This window comes from Bos indicus x Bos taurus, chromosome 7 (genome assembly GCF_003369695.1).
Source record: "Bos indicus x Bos taurus breed Angus x Brahman F1 hybrid chromosome 7, Bos_hybrid_MaternalHap_v2.0, whole genome shotgun sequence".
NCBI lineage: Eukaryota > Metazoa > Chordata > Mammalia > Artiodactyla > Bovidae > Bos > Bos indicus x Bos taurus.
Window position 1 is genome coordinate 44,741,520 of NC_040082.1, and position 20,534 is coordinate 44,762,053.

The window sequence follows — 20,534 nt, forward strand, 5'->3', positions numbered from 1 at the left end:
AATCAATTCATTGTTATAAAGTATTAGAATATTTACTTTTAGTGCATATAGTTTCTTTCTCTGAATGCAGTCCCATCATAAATGCCATTTCCTATCCTCCCCCTACATATTTTCTCACGTGGAAAATCAAAGTTATATAGTATTATGTTATTAAATAGGGCCAAGAAGCATGTCTTATTCATCTTTGTATCCTCTGTGGCTAGCATTGTATCTGGCACACAATAAATGTTTCTCAAAATAATGATTAATATAGAAAAACCATGCCCTATTTTACTTTTGGTATTAAAAAAGAAAGCACACACACACAATATCTAATCCATTATTTACAGCTAATAGAGGCTGATCTTATTCCTTTTAGTCCCTAAATGACACCCTGCATTCACCAGCTTCAGCACGTTCTATACATTGTGCAGACTCCGTCAGTATAATAAGCACTGAATTCAAGTTCTGCCACTAAAAAACTGTAATCTGAAACTGAATAGACCACCCTTATGGCAGAAAGTGAAGAGGAACTAAAAAGCCTCTTGATGAAAGTGAAAGTGAAGAGTGAAAAAGTTGACTTAAAGCTCAACATTCAGAAAACGAAAATCATGGCATCTGGTCCCATCACTTCATGGGAAATAGATGGGGAAACAGTGTCAGACTTTATTTTGGGGGGGCTCCAAAATCACTGCAGTTGGTGACTGCAGCCATGAAACTAAAAGACGCTTACTCCTTGGAAGGAAAGTTATGACCAACCTAGATAGCATATTCAAAAGCAGAGACGTTACTTTGCCAACAAAGGTCTGTCTAGTCAAGGCTATGGTTTTTCCTGTGGTCATGTATGGATGTGAGAGTTGGACTGTGAAGAAGGCTGAGCGCCGAAGAATTGATGCTTTTGAACTGTGGTGTTGGAGAAGACTCTTGAGAGTCCCTTGGACTGCAAGGAGATCCAACCAGTCCATTCTGAAGGAGATTAGCCCTAGGATTTCTTTGGAAGGAATGATGTTAAAGCTGAAACTCCAGTACTTTGGCCACCTCATGCAAAGAGTTGACTCATTGGAAAAGACTCTGATGCTGGGAGGGATTGGGGGCAGGAGGAGAAGGGGACGACAGAGGATGAGATGGCTGGATGGCATCACTGACTCGATGGACGTGAGTTTGTGTGAACTCCGGGAGTTGGTGATAGACAGGGAGGCCTGGCGTGCTACGATTCATGGGGTTGCAAAGAGTCGGACACAACTGAGCAACTGAACCGAACCAAACCGAAGCTGAATAATGAACATTTCTATGCTTCCATTTCTTCAAATGGAAAACTGGGGCAACAGAATAGAGGAGATTGGGACTTTCATGCTGGTCCAGTGGTTAAGACTCCAATGCTTACAATGCAGGTGGCCTGGGTTCCATCCTTCGTCAGGGAATAGAGCCTGCATGTCACAACTAAAGATCCTGCATGCCGCAAATAAGAGCCTGCACAGCCAAATTAAAAAAAGAAAAAAGAATACTTGAACTAAAGACAATGGTAGTTCTTAAATGGGAGACTTCAAAAGGTAGAGAAAAGACAGGAAGCACAGCAAAAATGTAATGATTATAGTACCTTCGGTTCAGTTCAGTCACTCAGTTGTGTCTGACTCTTTGTGACCCCACAGACTGCAGCACACCAGGCTTCCCTGTCCATCACCAAATCCTGGAGCTTGCTCAAACTCATGTCCATCAAGTCGATGATGCCATCCAACCGTCTCATCCTCTGTCATCCCCGTCTCCTCCTGCCTTCAATCTTTTCCTTCAGTCTTTCAATCAAGGTCTTTTTAATGAGCCAGTTCTTTGCATCAGGTGGCCAAAGTATTGGAGCTTCTTCTTCAGCATCAGTCTTTCCAATGAATATTTAGGGTTGATTTCCTTTAGGATTGATTGGTTTGATCTCCTTGCAGTCCAAGGGACTCTCAAGAGTCTTCTAACACACCACAGCTCAAAAGCATCAATTTTTCTGCACTTAGTTTTTTTTATGGTAACTCTCACATCCATACACGACTACTGGAAAAACCATAGCTTTGACTACACAGACCCTTGTTGGCAAAGTAATATTTCCACTTTTTAATATGCTGTCCAGGCTTGTCATAGATTTTCTTCAATGGAGCAAGCATCTTTTAATTTCAAGGCTGTAGTCACCATCTGCAGGGATTTTGGAGCCCCAAAAAATAAAATCTGACACTGTTTCCATTGTTTCCCCATCTATTTCCCATGAAGTAATAGGACCAGATGCCATGATCTTAGTTTTTTCAATGTTGAGCTTTAAGCCAACTTTTTAACTCTCCTCTTTCACTTTCATCAAGAGGCTCTTTAGTTCTCCTTCACTTTCTGCCATAAGGGTAGTGTCATCTGCATATCTGAGGTTATTGATATTTCTCCTGGCAATCTTGATTCCAGCTTGTGCTTCATCCAGCCCAGCATTTCTCATGATGTACTCTGCATAGAAGTTAAATAAGCAGGGTGACAATATACAGCCTTGACATACTCCTTTCCCAGTTTGGAACAAGTCTGTTGTTCCATGTCCAGTTCTAACCGTTGCTTCTAGACCCGCATACAGATTTCTCAGGCGACAGTTAATGTGGTCTGGTATTCCCATCTCTTTAAGAATTTTCCACAGTTGTGATCCACATAGTCAAAGGCTTTAGCATAGTCAATGAGGCAGAAGTAGGTGCTTTTCTAGAATTCTCTTGCTTTTCCTATGATCCAGCAGATGTTTGGCAATTTGATCTGTGATTGCTTTGCCTTTTCTAAATCCAGGTTGAACATCTGGAAGTTCTCGGTTCACATACTGTTGAAGCCTAGCTTGGAATATTTTGAGCATTACTTTGCTAGCATGTGAGATGAGTGCAATTGTGAGGTAGTTTGAGCATTCTTTGGCACTGCTTTCTTTGGGATTGGAATGAAAACTGATCTTTTCCAGTCCTGTGGCCACCGCTGATTTTCCAACCTTGCTGGCATATTGAGTGCAGCATTTTAACAGCAGCATCTTTTAGGATTTGAAATAGTTCACTAGCTTTGTTCATAGTGATGCTTCCTAAGGCCCAATTGAGTTTGCACTTAAAGATCTCCATGTAAATTTTAGAATCAGTTTGTCTCATTCCAGGGGAGATTTGGTGTGATTTGTTTTTTCTTTTTTTTTTTTTTTTGTAACTCTTGGGTGATTCTAATGAGTAGCCAGCATAAAAAATCCCTGCTGGCCATTCACTTTGACATTCGATATTACTTACTTAGCAGGTTGCATGTGAAGATGACACCTAGGCTCACCTGCACTTTCTTATTCCAGATGAAAGAAGAGGCTGGACATATGCTACACAATGAGAATCCAAACCAGGTAAATATGAGTCCCCTACCCACCAAACTGTGCTTTCCTGAATGTTCAGATGGTAAAGAATCTCCCTGCAATGCAAGAGACCCAGGTTCAGTCCCTGGATCAGGTAGATCCTTTGGAGATGGGAATGGTTACCTATTCCAGTATTCTTGCCTGGAGAAATCCATGGACAGAGTATCCCAGCAGGCTACAGTCCATGGGTCGCAAAGAGTCAGACACAGCTAAGCGGCTTCACTTCACTTTAACCCATAAAAGTGGTAAGCATGCAGCCAGTGCTCCCGTCCATGCCTGTGCTTGTAGCGTAACTGACAGGGTGCTGGGGTAGCTGACATGTTAGTGAAGTGCTCCCCTCAGTAGCTGAGCAGAATCACTGGACTCCAAGCTGCCTCCTTATCACTCAAGCCCCTTTGCCTGCATGTAGGGCACTGAAGGGCCCCACAGCTGTCCCACCAAGGTCTCCTGGCCCTTAGAATGCCCCAGGCTCAGGCCTTTGGAACCACCCCTTCTACATCTGCTCTGGGGACGAGGGAGGTCCACTATGGTCTGGGGGGTGGGGTGGGGAACAAGCTGCAGCAGATCCCAATAACGTCTGATCTGTATGCACCTGCCCTTCACAGAGACCTTTGTCCTGTATATGTTCCTGGCACTTTGGGCTTCAGGAGACAGAAAACACCATGATCCATGAAAACACAGCTAGTCTTACTCATGAAAATGAGGTTTTAAATTTGACTAAACTCAAAGGGAAGATTCTTAGGCCATCTGGAAAAGCTCATGAAAAGGATCCTTTGAATCCTAAAAATGGAGTAATTGCAAAAGCCCAAGATGAACTGACTGGCAAATTTGGGGGTGACCTTTAAACAGCCTATGTAAAAGAACAAGTTTCTGTGGTCCTGGTGATCCAACCTATAATGGCGAGACAGAAAAAGAGAGAGAGAGAGAGAAATCAAGAAAGAAAGAAGGAGGTCATTTTTCATAACTCAGGACCACAAAGAGTAGTAGGCGTTGAAAAACATTTCACTGGCCCTAGAAAATGACTTACAAACTTCTTCTGATTGAAAGTGTGAAGGGATAATCAGAGAAGAAGAGTCAATGCAGATTCAGGTTGCTCTGAATGAGTCCATCAAAACAGTCTACTAGGGGACTTCCCTGGTGGTCCAGCTGGCCAAGACTCCACACTTGCAATGCAGGGGGCCCAGGTTCCTTCCCTGGTCAGAGAACTAGATCCCACATGTTGCAACTAAGAGGTCACTTGCCACAACTAAGAGTTCACACGCCACAACTAAGAGTAAGATCCTGCATTCCACAAAGCAGCCAAATAAATAAGTATTAAAAAAACAAAAAACCACTCCTCCAAATCTCCAAAGTCTGGGTTAAGACATGGCATCCTATTAGATCAGCTTCCAGTACAAGGATGTTCACTAATTGCACACACCCGTAGGGACCACCACTTCTCGTTCTCTCCCTTGAAGGAACATGAGCAGACTCCATCCAGGCTTATAAACATAAACTGTAATGGACATTTGTCATCCCTGTGCAAGGTATTGTGGAAATTGGTGACACACCAGGGATTTCCTTCTACAAGACTGGACCTTCCTGTTTTACCATCAGGGTTGCTACCTTTGATGTTTTAGGCTTCTGGAGAACATGTCAGGACCACCCAGTGATGGCCAGTGCCTATTCTTTCCCCAGGAAGCCTCTTATCAGCCTCAGACATAAGCTGGCAGCCCAGGCTTGTGTCTATGGGAGGCAGAGGACTTCTTACAAGTCAGAAAATGTGTTTGTTTACTCTTTTCTTCAAGGACAGAAGAGTGATGGGCACTGGAAAGCAGGCCTGGCTGGGGAACACAGTGAAGTCCCCTGGCCTCATCAAAGATCCTGCAGATCCCTCTGTGATGGCCGTCCCAGCCTTGCTGCCCACTGGATTTCAATGGGGAGCTTTAAAAACAGGGCAGCCCATGCTCCATCCCAGAGACTCTTATGTAACTGATCTGGGAAGGAGACTGCATACTGAGATTTTTTAAAAGCTCCCAGGTGATTGCCATGTATAGAAAATCTGCATCTCTGTTCAACATGAGGACTGGTCATGAAATCCCATGGCTCTTGGAAGGTTCATCTGTCATTGTCTAGGTGACAAAACTGCCTGCTAGATTCTCTGGGGCAGGTGTGCACTCTTCCTTCCCTCAACCCTTAAGCTCTAACTTTCATGCTCACCTCCACACAAGCCTGAGAGCTCTTGACAAGGAAGAGTCTCCTGTGGAAGCTGGGAAAGGTCAGCAGATATGCCATGCTGGCATGACTGAGAACTTGATGGCCCGTCACTCCTGCCAGGCTTCAGCAGTGAGCCGCCTGGGAAGGCAGGAGTCTGGTTAGGGCCTGACATTTTCTTGTCGTCCCCTAGGAGGGACACATCTGGGGCTCCATGAGGAGGACGGCTTTCATCCTGGGCTCCAGCCTCCCCTTGTTGATGGTCCACTGGAACTGCGTCATAGGGTGAGTCTGCTCGGCCGGCTCTAATTCAGGATCTGGGGGCCTTGCGGTGGAGGTCTGCGGGCAGAGCATGGATTCAGGAGCTGTCCACCCACCAGTCTTCACGCAGAAACATGAATGAGTTTTCTTTCAAGGTATCTTCAGAGATTTTGGGGTGCTTCCTGCTACTTTTGGCAAGCCCAGTGGGAGAGGCTGCTGTCTACATTTGAAGGGAAGGAGTGGCTCCTCTACATTCTAGGTAAGATTCCCAGACACCAGCCCTTAGGGTTTGAGTACGGGTTATAGCTTAATTCTGTTTGTTTTGTTCTCTACTCTGAGACCTCTCAGTTTATTACTCTAAGGAAAGAGGACCTAAAGACAGTGGTAATCCCAAAGAGTACTAAATTTGTGGGCAATCTTGAGTGGATGTTTAAGGAACTTGAAAAAAAAGAACTTGAGACATCCCCCTAGCTATGTCAAACAGAGAGGAAAAAGAAATGAAAGGAATAAAAAACAATTTAAAAAGAAATAAAAGGAATCCAGATTGGAAAAAAGTAAAACTCTCATTGTTTGCAGATGACATGATACTATACACAGAAAACCCTAAAGATTCTATCAGAAAATTACTAGAGCTAATCAGTGAATTTAGCAAAGTTGCAGGATATAAAAATCAATACTCAGAAATCTCTTGCATTCCTATATATTAACAATGAAAAATCAGAAAGAGAAATTAAGGAATCAATCCCATTCACACTGCAACAAAAAGAATAAAAAATACCTAGGAATCAACCTACCTAAGTTGTTCAGTCGTGTCTGACTCTTTGTGATCACATGGACTGTAGCCTGCCAGGCTCCTCTGTCCATGGAATTCTCCAGGCATTACTGGAGTGGGTTGCCATTTCCTTCTCCAGGGGATCTTCCAACCCCAAGGATTGAATCCAGGTCTCCTGCTTTGCAGGCAGATTCTTTGCCTTCTGAGCCACCAGGGAACCCCACACAAAAAGACAAAAGAGCTGTATTCAGAAAACTATAAGACACTGATGAAAGAAACCAAAGACAATATAAACATATGAAGAGATATTCCATGTTCCTAGGTAGGAAGAATCAATATTGTGAAAATGACTCTACTACCAAATGTAATTTACAGATTCTATGTGATCCCTATCAAATTACCAATGGCATTTTTCACAGAACTAGAATTTAAAAAATCTCACAATTCATATGGAAACATAAAAGACCCTGAATAGCCAAAGCAATTTTGAGAAAGAAGAATGGAGCTGGTGAAATCAACCTTCCTGACTTCAGACTATACTACAAAACTACAGTCATTGAGATAGTATGGTACTGGCACAAAAACAGAAATATAGACCAATGGAACAGGATATAAATAAATATACCCATGAAATAAATATATCCAGAAATAAACCCATGCACCTACAGGTAGCTTATTTTTGACAAAGGAAGCAAGAATATACAATGGGGCAAAGATAGTCTCTTTAATAAGTGCTGCTGGAAAAACTGGACAGCTATGTGTAAAAGAATGACACCATACACAAAGATAAATTAAAAATGGATTAAAGACCTAACTGTAAGACCAGAAACTATAAAACTCTTAGAGGAAAGCATAGGCAGAACACCCTATGACATAAATCACAGCAAAATCCTCTATGACCCACCTCCTAGAGTAATGGAAATAAAAACAAAAATAAACAAGTGGGGCCTAATTAAATTTAAAAGCTTTTGCACAGCAAAGGAAACTATAAACAAGGTGAAAAGACAACCCTCAGAATGGGAGAAAATAATAGTAAATGAAACAACTGATAAAAGATTAATTTCCAAAATATACAGACAGCTCATACAAGTCAATACCAGAAAGACAAACAACCCAGTCAAAAAGTGGACAACAGACCTAAACAGACATTTCTCCAAGAAGACATGCAGATGGCTAACAAACACAGGAAAAGACGCTCAACATTGCTTATTATTAGGGAAATGCAAATCAAAACCACAGTGAGATATCACCCCACACTGGTCAGAATGACCATCATCATCCAAAAACAAAGATGATCAAAATTCAATAAAGAGGGAAGATGAATGAAAACATAAAAAAATAAAAAATTATGGACCTTAAAAAAATCTACAAATAATAAATGCTGGAGAAGGTGTGGAGAAAAGGGAATCCTCTTGTACTGTTTGTGGAAATGTAAATTGATACAGCCACTATGGAAAACAGTATGAAGATTCCTTAAAACAGTAGGAATAAAACCATCCATATGACCCAGCAATCCCACTACTAGGCATATACCCTGAGGAGACGAAAACTTAAAAGACACATGTACGCCAATGTTCATTACACCACTGTTTACAATACCTATGACACGGAAGCAATCTAGATGTCCACTGACAGTTGAATGGATAAGAAAGGTGTGGTGATTATATACAATGGAATGTTCAGTTCAGTTCAGTCGCTCAGTCGACTCTTTGCGACCCCATGAATCGCATTATGCCAGGCCTCCCTGTCCATCACAAACTCCCGGAGTTCACTCAGACTCACATCCGTCGAGTCAGTGATGCCATCCAGTCATCTCATCCTCTGTTGTCCCCTTCTCCTCCTGCCCCCAATCCCTCCCAGCATCACAGTCTTTTCCAATGAGTCAACTCTTCGCATGAGGTGGCCAAAGTACTGGAGTTTCAGCTTTAGCATCATTCCTTCCAAAGAAATCCCAGGGCTGATCTCCTTCAGAATGGACTGGTTGGATCTCCTTGCAGTCCAAGGGATTCTCAAGAGTCTTCAACACCACAGTTCAAAAGCATCAATTCTTCAGCTCTCAGCCTTCTTCACAGTCCAACTCTCACATCCATACATGACCACAGGAAAAACCATAGCCTTGACTAAACGGACCTTTGTTGGCAAAGTAATGTCTCTGCTTTTGAATATGCTATCTAGGTTGGACATAACTTTCCTTCCAAGGAGTAAGCGTCTTTTAATTTCATGGCTGCAGTCACCATCTGCAGTGATTTTGGAGCCCCCCAAAATAAAGTCTGACACTGTTTCCACTGTTTCCCCATCTATTTACTCAGCCATAATAAGGAACACATTTGAGTCAGTTCTAGTGAAGTGGATGATCCTAGAGCCTATTATACAGAGTGAAGTAAGTAAGAAAGAGAAAAATAAATATTGTATACTAACGCATATATATGGGATCCGGAAAGATGGTACTGATGAAATAAATTATTTGCAGGGTGGCAGAGGACACAAAGACAAAGAGAACAGACTTATGCACATGGAAGTGGGCAGGAAGGAGAGGGTAGGATGTATGGAGTGAGTAACATGTAAACATACATTACCATTTGTGAAATAGATACCAATGGGAATTTGCTGTATTACTCAGGGAACTCAAACCACAGCTCTGTAACTTGCAAGGGGTGCGGGATGGGGAGGGGGGTGGGAGGGAGGTTCGGGAAGGAAGGAACATAGGTAAACCTCTGACTGATTCATGGTGATGTTTGGCAGAAAACACAATACTGTAAAGCAATTATCCTTCAATTAAAAATAAATTAAAAAAAAAGATCTTGAGACATCTCCCACATGCACAAAAATAGAAAAATTAAAAAAAAAAGTTTATGTGTAAACGAAAGCATGTGAGAGCAGTACTCCAGCTTCCAGACGTCAGGTTCACAAGGACAGAGGGCTGCTGTGTCTCATGTGAGGCTATGTCCTTGGGGCTGATGCAACCTAGCTCTTGGGGCCTGACAGCATGTGTTCAATCAGCAAATATTTACTGACAGTGCCACTGGCTCTAAAGAGTCCTAAGGAAACAGAGTAGAAGAAAAAGCTGTTTTAAGATAGATATCTATAACAGCATTACCTACAATAGTGACTGTCCTCAATTATACATGCATTCAATCAAATAGTACTTTTAAGTGACTTTGTGCCAAACTCATAAGTAGGATATAGAAAAATTTAAGATAAAGTATTAATATACTCTAGCTACCCGATTCAAATTATGTCACAGTCTGACTGGAATAAAATAACTACAAAACAAACCTCAACCAAAACTATGTCACAGCCTAGAAGGGGAGATAAAAATGTGTCAATTTCACAAAGCAAATGTAGAGATAAATAAAATGTTTCATGTTTCTGAAGACTGTTTTCTTCAGAAAGAAAACTGAAAATGGGCTAAATATTAAACATGATGGGTTAACGGAATCTTAAGGACTCACTGAAAAAAACAACGCAAATTACAAATGTACATGGGGAGAGTGGTGGGAAAACATTTTATGTTTCTGTTACGATGATGGGGAAACTACCTATCATCTGTGATAGGTAGTGATAAGCAAATACAAGACAGAAAAAATATTTGCAATTTGACAAGTTAGAGCTGAAAAAAATGCTCAAGACACCTCTTGCGATTTTCACTCTGTATTCCTCAAGGAGCCCTTGGATGAACAGGTAGGCAGGCACCTCAATGGACGGCCCACTAGGCCTAAGGGCCAAACTGCCTTGAGGACCTTTATGCCAGTCACATTTCCCCATCGTGTTAGCCAAATACTTTCCAGGTATCAACTGGCACAAGCCATGGTGCCTGATGGAGCAACAGGGCTACTAAAGGAGGATGGAAGGAAGAGACAGAGAACGGAGAAAAACACCCTTGCTCCTTGGGATACTGAAAGTAGAGGAGGCAGCAAATCAAGGAAAAATACAGCTAACAGCACAAGAGTTAGGTAACACTGTGATGTCACCTGGATAACTGCCACTTGGGGTGGATAAAGTGCTGATTTGTTCACTGGAGGAGATCAGAGATATTTGGAGTGACTTCATGGAAAAGTGGGATGCGGACCAAGAGCTCTATCTAAATTTGTGTTGATCGGCATTTTCTAAAACATCCTGCAGGACAACAGCATTTCTGTAGGAGGTTAATGGGGTTCGGGGGAGACCATACCAGGTATCATCCGAATGGGCCATGTGTGAGAGTAAAGGAGGGGTTATTAAGAATGATGCTGGAATCATAGATGTATATTGAAACTGTCCTGGGCAGAGAGGGACATATGGCCATCCTCTTCTGAGCTATCTGAGAAAACAGTACTGGATACAGAAAAGCCTGGGAAAGGCTGAGTTTAACAAAGTCAAACAGGAAATATTAGAGCTGTTACCACACTGGTCTGGACCCTGACTCTCTAAGAGGGCAGGGTGTGAAGACTGTTTAACCAAGGAGCCCCTCAGAGTTGGGTTTTCCACTTTGCAAAACGCCCACTGGACACCTGAGCTCCCTCTGCTCATGGCATCATAGGCTCATGAGGACTGGGGGACCTGACTGCCCCTCATGAGCTGAACTGGTCTCCCCCTGCTCCTCCCTTCCTCGGCTATTCTTCGGGCTCAGAGGGCAGATAGCCAAAAGTCAACCCAAAGTCATTTCTATGTGGAGTGCATCACATATCTTATAATGTTTTGTTGTTCTGTCTCAAACCACCGCGAAGTCTATTGCCCCCGTACTACAGCTAAGGAAAGAAATAGAGACACTCCTTAAGTGACCCATGACAGTTTCCAGAGCAGGCTTGTCCCCTGAAGACTAAAAGCAGGGCCCCAGCCCTGGGCTTGCCCACAGTGTAACCTCAGTAACCACCAAGCGTGTGTTCAGGCAATACTTACCCTGCCAGCTCCTGAAGTTGCCCTGATGTTTTCCTTCTGCTTCCTAACTTTAGGTGTCACCCAAGTGCCTCTTCTGGTCTACCGGACCCTCAGTGGACTTCTCCTGGTGTTGGACGTGACTGGAAAGCCTAACTTCATCTCCCGCTACCGAATTCATGTCGACAACAATGGCCGTGTAAGTGTTGCTGCAGCTTCTGCAGGCTGGAGCACAGAGAGCAGGGGCTGAAGCTGCGACCTCCAAACTCTGCTAGCCAGCCCTGGACAGAGCATGGCCAGTGCGAGCCCAGCGATTCTGTAAAAGGCTCCCCCAGATTAGAAGCTTAGAGAGAGTACATAATATGTCTCAAATCTCAGAGCCAGCCAGTTAAGACTCATGTCTGGTCTCCTGACCCCTAGACTTGGCTCTACACCTGCCTGTTCTGGCCCTTGACACCTGGGTCAGCATTTTAGGAACAGAAATGACTGTCTCAGTCCAGCACTGACCAAGCCCCAGAGAAGTCAGGCAGGTCTCCCCTTACCCACGGGGTCAGGAACAGCAATGGCAGACGCCGACAGATATCAGTTGGCCTTGTTTGGGAAGGACACAGCTGCGGAAACAATGGATAACCCCACCATCATTAATTCTGTCTGTGTGCGTGTGGTTGTTTTTTAAGCAGGGACTCCTTCCCGATTATTTCATTCAACCAATTGAACAGAGCTACCAGATTTTATAAGACCAGTCCATGCTCTGCTTACCCTCCCTCTCTTCTGGACAGGATAGCTAGTTAATGCTTCTCCTCCTTCTTCAAATCCTCAACACATCCTCCTAGATTATGGCTTTGCCTTCAAGTAGAAGAGACCCTTCACAGCCTCGCACCACTGTAGCCTGCAGGGAGCAACTGCACGCGTGCTCTCCCTGTCCACCTGAGGCAGCATGTAGTCTCTCCTTCTTCCTCCTCCAGCTGTTCCTCTACCATCTGTACACTGCAGCCACCACCTCTTGTTTACTCCAGCAATTATTCTTTCTCTTTCTTGCATTCTTTTAATTTTTCCTCTCCTGCTCTCTTCAGTTCAGTTCAGTTCAGTCGCTCAGTCATGTCCGACTCTTTGCGACCCCATGAGCTGCAGCAGGCCAGGCCTCCCTGTCCATCACCAACTCCCAGAGTTTACCCAAACTCATGTCCATTGAGTCGGTGATGCCATCCAACCATCTCATCCTCTGTCGTCCCCTTCTTCTCCTGCCCTCAATCTTTCCCAGCATCAGGGTCTTTTCAAGTAAGTCAGCTCTTTGCATCAGGTGGCCAAAGTACTGGAGTGTCAGCTTCAGCATCAGTCCTTTCAATGAACATCCAGGACTGATCTCCTTTAGGATGGACTGATTGGATCTCCTTGCAGTCCAAGGGACTCTCAAGAGTCTTCTCCAACACCACAGTTCAAAAGCATCAATTCTTCAGGAGTCAGCTTTCTTTATAGTCCAACTCTCACATCCATACGTGACTACTGAAAAAACCATAGCCTTGACTTGACGGACCTTTGTTGGCAAACTGTCTCTGCTTTTTAATATGCTGTCTAGGTTGGTTGTAACTTTCGAAGGAGTAAGTATCTTTTAATTTCATGGCTGCAATCACCATCTGCAGTAATTTTGGAGCCCAGAAAAATAAAGCCAGCCACTGTCTCCCCATCTATTTGCCATGAAGTGATGGGACCAGATGCCATGATCTTCGTTTTCTGAATGTTGAGCTTTAAGCCAACTTTTTCACTCTCCTCTTTCACTTTCATCAAGAGGCTCTTTAGTTCTTCCATTTCTGCCATAAGGGTGGTGTCATCTGCATATCTGAGGTTATTGATATTTCTCCCAACAATCTTGATTCCAGCTGTGGTTCATCCAGCCCAGCATTTCTCATGATGTACTCTGCATAGAAGTTAAATAAGCAGAGTGACAATATACAGCCTTGACGTACTCCTTTTCTTATTTGGAACCAGTCTGTTGTTCCATGTCCAGTTCTAACTGTTGTTTCCTGACCTGCATACAGATTTCTCAAGAGGCAGGTCAGGTGGTCTGGTATTCCCATCTCTTGAAGAATTTTCCACAGTTTATTGTGATCCACACAGTCAAAGGGTTTGGCATAGTCAATAAAGCAGAAATAGATGTTTTTCTGGAACTCTCTTGCTTTTTTGATGATCCAGTGGATGTTGGCAATTTGATCTCTGTTTCCTCTGCCTTTTGTAAAACCAGCTTGAACATCTGAAAGTTCACAGATCACGTATTGCTGGCTTGGAGAATTTTGAGCATTACTTTATTAGCGTATGCTCTCTTCCTCTCTGCTTTATCACAAACCTGCTATAATTTATCCCAGCTTAAAAACCAAACCAGACTCAAAACTGTTACCTCCCTCTCCCATACACACTCCCACTCATATTTTTGGTCCTCTTTGCAGAGTTGTCTCTACAGTTTCCAGTTCCTCTGTCTACTCTTATTCCCCATCATTTCACACTATGAAGAATGGAAAACACATATACAGAAGGCGAAAAGGTAGTACCCTGATCACTCATTTACCCACCACCTAGATTCACCAATCTTAAACAGTTCAAAATGTGTGCTTTTGCTATATATAAAAATATAAATATCTATGCATCTATAATTTTTTGGTTTGAAACTAAGACATCATAAAACTCTAAATCCTTCAGCCTGTACCTCGTACAAATAAACACAAAACTATCGTCTCACCTACTCTAGCTAGAAACTTCCTTCCATCAGCCTTAACCTCCATGGCTCCTTCAGAAATGTACAGGTTGCCAGTGTCCCTGTCACAGGCTTGTCTCATTAGCCCTAATAGGACTGTTTTCACAGTTGCTCATTGCCACCCTATTGCAGCTTCTTATACTGGCTCCCAAGGCCCTGCTCTGCCCTCCAGCCTCATAGTTTATCCCTTCACAGTCTGCTTTCTGGTCCCACCTCAGCCTAATCTCCCTAGCCTCTTAATGTTGACACGCAGGGCTCAGCCTTGCTCTCCTCTGTCCTCATCTCTTCAGTGTCATGATTTTAAATAGCGCCTAAACTCTGACAGCTTACACACATTTATCTCTCAAACCCAGACTCTCTCCTGATCCAGGATCAAATATCCACCTGCCTCATAGACATCTCCAATCCAACATGATCTACAGACCATTTCTGAACTTCTGCTCCCTCCAAAGTCTTTGCTCCCCACAGCCTCCCCCATCTGAGTTGGGCAGCTTCTCACACCCAGAGCCTTGGAGTCACTCTTGAGAATGTTCTTTCCCTCACACTCCACATCCAGTCTATCAGGAAACCTCCAGAATCCAACCACTTCTCACCACCTCCATTGCCACCTCCCTGGTCTGCACCACCGTCCTCTCATGTGTGTATTTTTGCAATTCTAATTAGCCTCTCCATTTCTGTTCTTGGTCTCCAACTGTCTATTCCCAACACAGCAGCCAGAGTAACCCTGTACATGCTGTCACTTCTTGGCTCACAACCTCGGGATGACATCTACTTCTCTTGGAGTAAAAGTCCAAGTCCTCAGCGTGGCTTCAGGGGCCCTTATGCACTGGCTCCTCCCCAGCTCTTGACCTCACCTTCCACACTCCTCACCCCACTGCTCACTCCTATCCAGCCACAGATGCCAGGAGTGTGCTGCCTTAGAGCCTTCTTCCAGCTCTTCCCTTTACCCGAACGCACTCCCCCTCCATAAACGTTTCCTCTTCATCATTTGTTCAAATCTCACCATCAATGAAGTTTACCCTGATCATTCTATTTAAAATGGTAAGCATATAAGTTCAGTGAGGGCAGGAATTTGTTTTGTTCACTGTTTTCTTCCCAGCACACAAAACACTGCCAGGAACGTAGAAAGTATTCAATAAATATCATTTGAATGAATGAGTGATCATACATCACACTCTCCTTTCGGTCGAGGTTGCCAGAAGAGGTGTTTTACTTCCTCTATAGGTAGTCTGAAATGAGTCTGGCCAGACTTGGCTTTGCCATGGCATGAAACTGAAGGTTTAGAGACTGAATTCTGGTCCCTCAATACACACAGAGCTTGGAGAAGCCAGAGAGCCAGGCCTGAAGTATAAGGACCACTCTGAACCTGGCCTTGCCTTGGGGCAATACACCTCCAGATTGCAGAAATTTCTCAGAAAGAAATCCTTTCTGACACCCCTAAACCAGTTCATTAGGACCAGCAAGTGACCTGTGGTCATGGGGCCATTCCCTGGCCATTCCTTGACCAACAAGTTGGTCAAGAGGCCAGATAGCAGCTCCCTGGCTCCTTCTTCACTGGGGCCTGAGGCAGTGAGACTAGATTGCATGAAAAGAAAGGGGGTGACTGGTCCCCAAGGAAAGGTTGGCTGCAGCATAGAGGCCCAATGGGGTGTGAGCATGTGGGGCCAGCTCTCCACAGTGACCTGGGAGAACGCTCAGGCAGGCCCCCATCCTGAGCCGAGGTCACTGAGGGTGACATCCTGTCACTGAGGGTGACTACCACCCTGAACACCAGGAAGACCCACTTATACAAGTTGGTCAAGAGGCCAGATTGCAGCTCTCTGACTCACATCCTTCTTCACTTGGGCCTGGTGAAGCGAGGCTAGACCACATGAGGAGGCCCATCACCTCGATCTCTGCACCTGACCCTGGTCAAGCCTCCCTGGATGACCAGGGGCCAAAAGGCTGAAGGAGTCAGGCTGACCGCCTTCTCCACGCTCCCCAAGGTACCTGTGTGAATACATGGGGTTGGGCCCGGGCGAGAAACGGGGAGGACAGTGGTGGAAGTTGTAGAAGGAGGAAGCAGCAGGCAAGTTCAGACAGACACTCAGGCTGGGGGAGGGGACTTTCCAAAAGCAGGGCATGTCCAGGTGGCTCCCCGCTGAGGTGGTCCGCACTCGGGGGCTGCCAGCTCCAGCCAGACATTACTCCTAGCACCCAGGAAACAAGGCCTCCTTGGAGTTGTGGGGATGGGACACCACCACCTGGTCTGGAAAGCCTCTTGTTATCTAGGTAACAGGAAGACCACTCTGCTCCATAGCTGACAACCCAAGACAACCCAGGAGTGTCTGGAACTCCCGTTTATGCCTGTGGCAGGGCAGTTTCCCATTCACTCCCCTATGGAATCTTTTCTGGCCATCATCCACTTTGCAGCTCATACAACTGAGGCAGAGACAGGCTACGTCACCCTCCCCAAAGTATGCACCACGAAAACTCAAAGGCAGGTCTCTCTGGGTGCCATTTCAGTGTGTTTTCAACTTTGCTCCTTGTATGTAACCCCAGTTTTAACCTTTGCTTTCTCAAGTTCTGATCAGGGATGGGGAGAGGGAGGCTGGCAAATTATGAACTGGTAACTATCTTTGTAGACTCCTTCACCACCCAAAACCCTATAAGAAAATCCATAAGAAACGAGTGGACAGTACCCATTGCTCCAACCTATCTGTCCAGCCTATTGGACATGTGGTGAGTAGAGTTCGGCTTCCCCAGAGGAGAGGGCAGAGGGCCCCAGTCCCCTTCCTTAAGCTAAGGTCTCCTGCGCAAAATGGGACCGCACTGGGAGTTTATTTCTTCTGCCCCTTCCACAGCTACCATTTATGCTGGCATATCCAAGGAAAAGCCAGATGCCTAATGTGAGTTATCTCATTTAGTCCTCCCAACAAGCATTTAGAAACAACCATTCTGATAATGAGGAAGTTGAGGTTCAAACAGTTAATACCTTGTCCTAGGTTTCAAGCTTAAAAACTTGAAAGTTGCTTGAAATTCGCTCAGTTGTGTCCAGCTCTTTGCGACCCCATGGATTGTAGCCTGCCAGGCTCCTTTGTCCATGGAATTCCCTTCTCCAGGAGATCTTCCCAACCCAGGTATCAACCCTAGGTCTCCTGCTTTGCAGGCGGATTCTTTATGGTCTGAGCCACCAGGAAAGCTGAAGGACTACAGTAAATTAGGGTCCAGAAATTCATTCATCTTCCCCAGATCTGAGTCAGGAAGTCTTCCTGGTACCACTCGGGGGGAAGGGGACATCTACCTTGGTTCCCTTCCTCCCCTCAGGCCCCCCTTCAGACAGCTCTCTCCTTGCAGATCAATATGCTGCTGGCAATACTGGGTCCAATAGTAATGGGCTCCCACTTGTCCTCCATCACCATGTGGATTTCCTTGGCCTTCATCTTCACCATGATCTCCCACTGTGGCTACCACCTACTTTCTTGCCTTCACCTGAATTCCATGACTACCACCATCAAAAGTAAGGCACCTCTCCCCACTTTGGGTCTCTGGGCAGTTAACACTCACCTTTATTTCTGGAGCTCCTGACAGCAGACACTGGTGTCTCAGTGTAAATGTGGGTCTAGTGGAGGGAGAGGCGTCTGGGGTCAGCACAATAACCACCATCGTGGGACCCAGATCATCTTGCCATTTTGGTTCTGACACTGGATCTTCCTTGGCACTGTTTAAGCTCCATTTACACCTGGACCCCTTGAGTGTATAGCGTAAGCTATGGGCACTACCAGAAAAATGCATGTAGGCATACAATTCCTGCAGGTAATTCAAGGGGAGCTGTGCGCTTTCTGAAAGCCTCCAGTCTCAGCAGTGTGGTCCAGGACCCTCCTGCATCAGAAATCACCTGAGATGCTTTTTTCAAATGCAGGCTCTGGGGTTCCACTTCAGATACACAGAATCAAAGCCTCTGGGGAAACAGGGCCTGGCAACTGCATTTAGTAAGTGTTCCAGGGGAATCTCATGGGATTCCAGAACCTACCTCAACAAGCAGGCTCTGCTGGAGGTTCTGACTTGTATGCATCAAATCAGAGAGAGAACTTTTCAAAGGAAAAGCATCGATTTTCACCCTGGAGGGGCCCAGCAATCTGTGCACACCCACTCAGGTAACTCAGAAGCAGGTGGTGGGCACGGTGGGGACAGGTGTGGGGCAGGAAGGCTCAGGTGGGCACAGGTGGAATGGACATGAGCACACCAGCCTTCAGCACCCTCTCGTCTTCTCCAGGGTCGACCAGTGCTATGCGGCTCTGGGGATGCTGGACTACCTCCATGGGACTGACACTGTGTTTAAGCAGATCAAGGCCTACAAGAGACACATGATCCTGCTGGGCTTCACCCCAGTCTCTGAGAGCATCCCTGATCCTCCGAAGATGATGGACTAAGAAACAGCTGTAGTTCCACACTGGTCATCCCCTCAGCAGACAGTCCTCTGCTATGCCCGAGGACTCCTACTCACATCTAACATCTTGCTCCTTCAGCCACACACTCTGATGATGACCCTACAAGGGCAGGGGAAGATCAGCTTCCTGGAAAAGCAGAGCCACAGAGACTAGGGCTCCCCCAACTGCTCCTGTTATCCACAATGGGTCCAAGCATTCACAGAAGGAAGGAAAAAATACATCTTCCCAGAATGCAGGCCAGCCAGAGGGAAGAAGCTACTGGAGAGGGTTCCTGGGGAGTCCAATGGTCCTCTCCAATGGAAGGGGACAGGCACCCCACATGATCCCTTGGTGGCCCTGGCAGAATACAGAATGACAAGGTGGCAGGGAGCTGTGAGCCTGCAGCCATCCTTGCTCCTGGCACCAGGGGATGAGGGAACCAGATGCTGCTTTGTCCCTTCCTGTCCCCTAAAGCCTCTCTCATACCCTACTCAGGACAGGGTTAGGACACCCTGGCAACAGTTCTGGGATCAAGTTCCCATTACACACACACAAATGCCCCATTCAACTCAGCCCACTGCAACTGGACCTCAGCCTCCTCTGAAAAGAAAAATAAGTGACATAGCTTCTCCCAGGATAACTGAAATATAAAGAGGTGCAGAGGTCACCCTAACACCTTCAGCCACTCACAGACTCAAAGGCCAAAGCCTGTGGCCCTGCTCAGCTGGGGCCCTTGTAACCACAGAGGGAAGGGTCAGAGTGCTGACCTTGGAGGACACCCAACCGAGGTACCCTAGTATCCCTTGTATAAAGGACCAAAAAGGCTAGCACCCTCTTCCTCCAATAAGGCAGCAAGTACACATCTGAACAGTGGGTAAAATCTTCATTTCCACCCAAATGATCAACCAGTTGTTTCAGCACCCTTTTCACAGGATAATTTTAGCAGCAATGCCTTTTCTGATGAGACCTGTCTACAATGAAACCACAGAGCTGCCCAGGTGGAAGCCACCCCCAACCTGGGTTCCCAGGGCAGTCATTGTCCAGAACCCCGTGGCTCCCAAGATCAAGGTGAAGACCACTCCTACTTGAAAGGCCACCATTATCAGTTCCCAAAGTCCAGTATTTTCCTGAACTTTCAGTTCTCCTCTCTAGAATAACCACCTGCTGTAGTTTTATGAAATACTTCCATGTCTGAGAAGGCCTCTCCAGGCAGGACTATCAAAGAGGACCTCTTCCTATGGGCCAGATCCAGAGGACCCGCCCGGGAGGCCAACCAACTTACCAGGCAGCGACCCCCTGGGGCCTGGTTGGGCCCCAACTCCTCCCTGGGACTGGGCACCTTTATCTGGTGGTATACAGCTTCTGGAGCATCGGCGCTGTGCGTGCTCACGGCTGCTAGCCCACACCCACAATCCATCCTACAAATAGACGACTGGAGAGCAGCCCATTTTCAGTGAACTTAGCGAGGGTCCAGAGTGAGGAGTGTGTAGAAAAAGGAATGAAGGTCTTCCTCCCTTTCAGGTCTGTAGCCTGGAGGTAGTGTCAGGCTGCAGAGGGATGAAGGGCCTCATGTCTCACCGTTTCTTGGGCAGGTGTTTGGGCTGGCCCTCAGACTGGTTACCAAATAGGTTCCATCAAAGGCTGAAGTCTCAACCTTCCCACCAGAAAATGTGAAAGGACAAGCATGAGAAATAAACTGGTCTCCTTTGACCTGCAGTGGATACTTCTGAGACTTCTGTTCTGAGTTGTTCTGGCATCATGACCTCATGGCATGTGGGAGTCACAGCAGCACAAGGAACACTCCGCCCTCCCAGCCCCCCAACCTCCTTCAGTGTTCCCAGCAGGCAACAGAAGTGCAGTTCCTCTTCCAGAGAGGCCTGCAGAAGCCCTGGCTGGTGTCTCCTGGACTCACCTCTGCCCCCTGCAGGCCATCGGTGGTATTAAAGTCCC

General features: G+C 45.7%; 1 protein-coding gene across 1 annotated transcript; it reads left to right on the forward strand.

The window, feature by feature from the left end:
- The first annotated feature begins 3,292 nt into the window (after positions 1 to 3,292).
- FAXDC2 (fatty acid hydroxylase domain containing 2) lies at positions 3,293 to 18,873 on the forward strand. Its single transcript, XM_027548492.1, is given in 8 exon segments — positions 3,293 to 3,340; positions 5,736 to 5,827; positions 5,959 to 6,062; positions 11,507 to 11,674; positions 16,800 to 16,896; positions 17,418 to 17,629; positions 17,632 to 17,674; positions 18,431 to 18,873. Coding segments are annotated over 8 exon segments (921 nt in total). The 3' UTR covers positions 18,588 to 18,873.
- Positions 18,874 to 20,534: the final 1,661 nt, after the last annotated feature.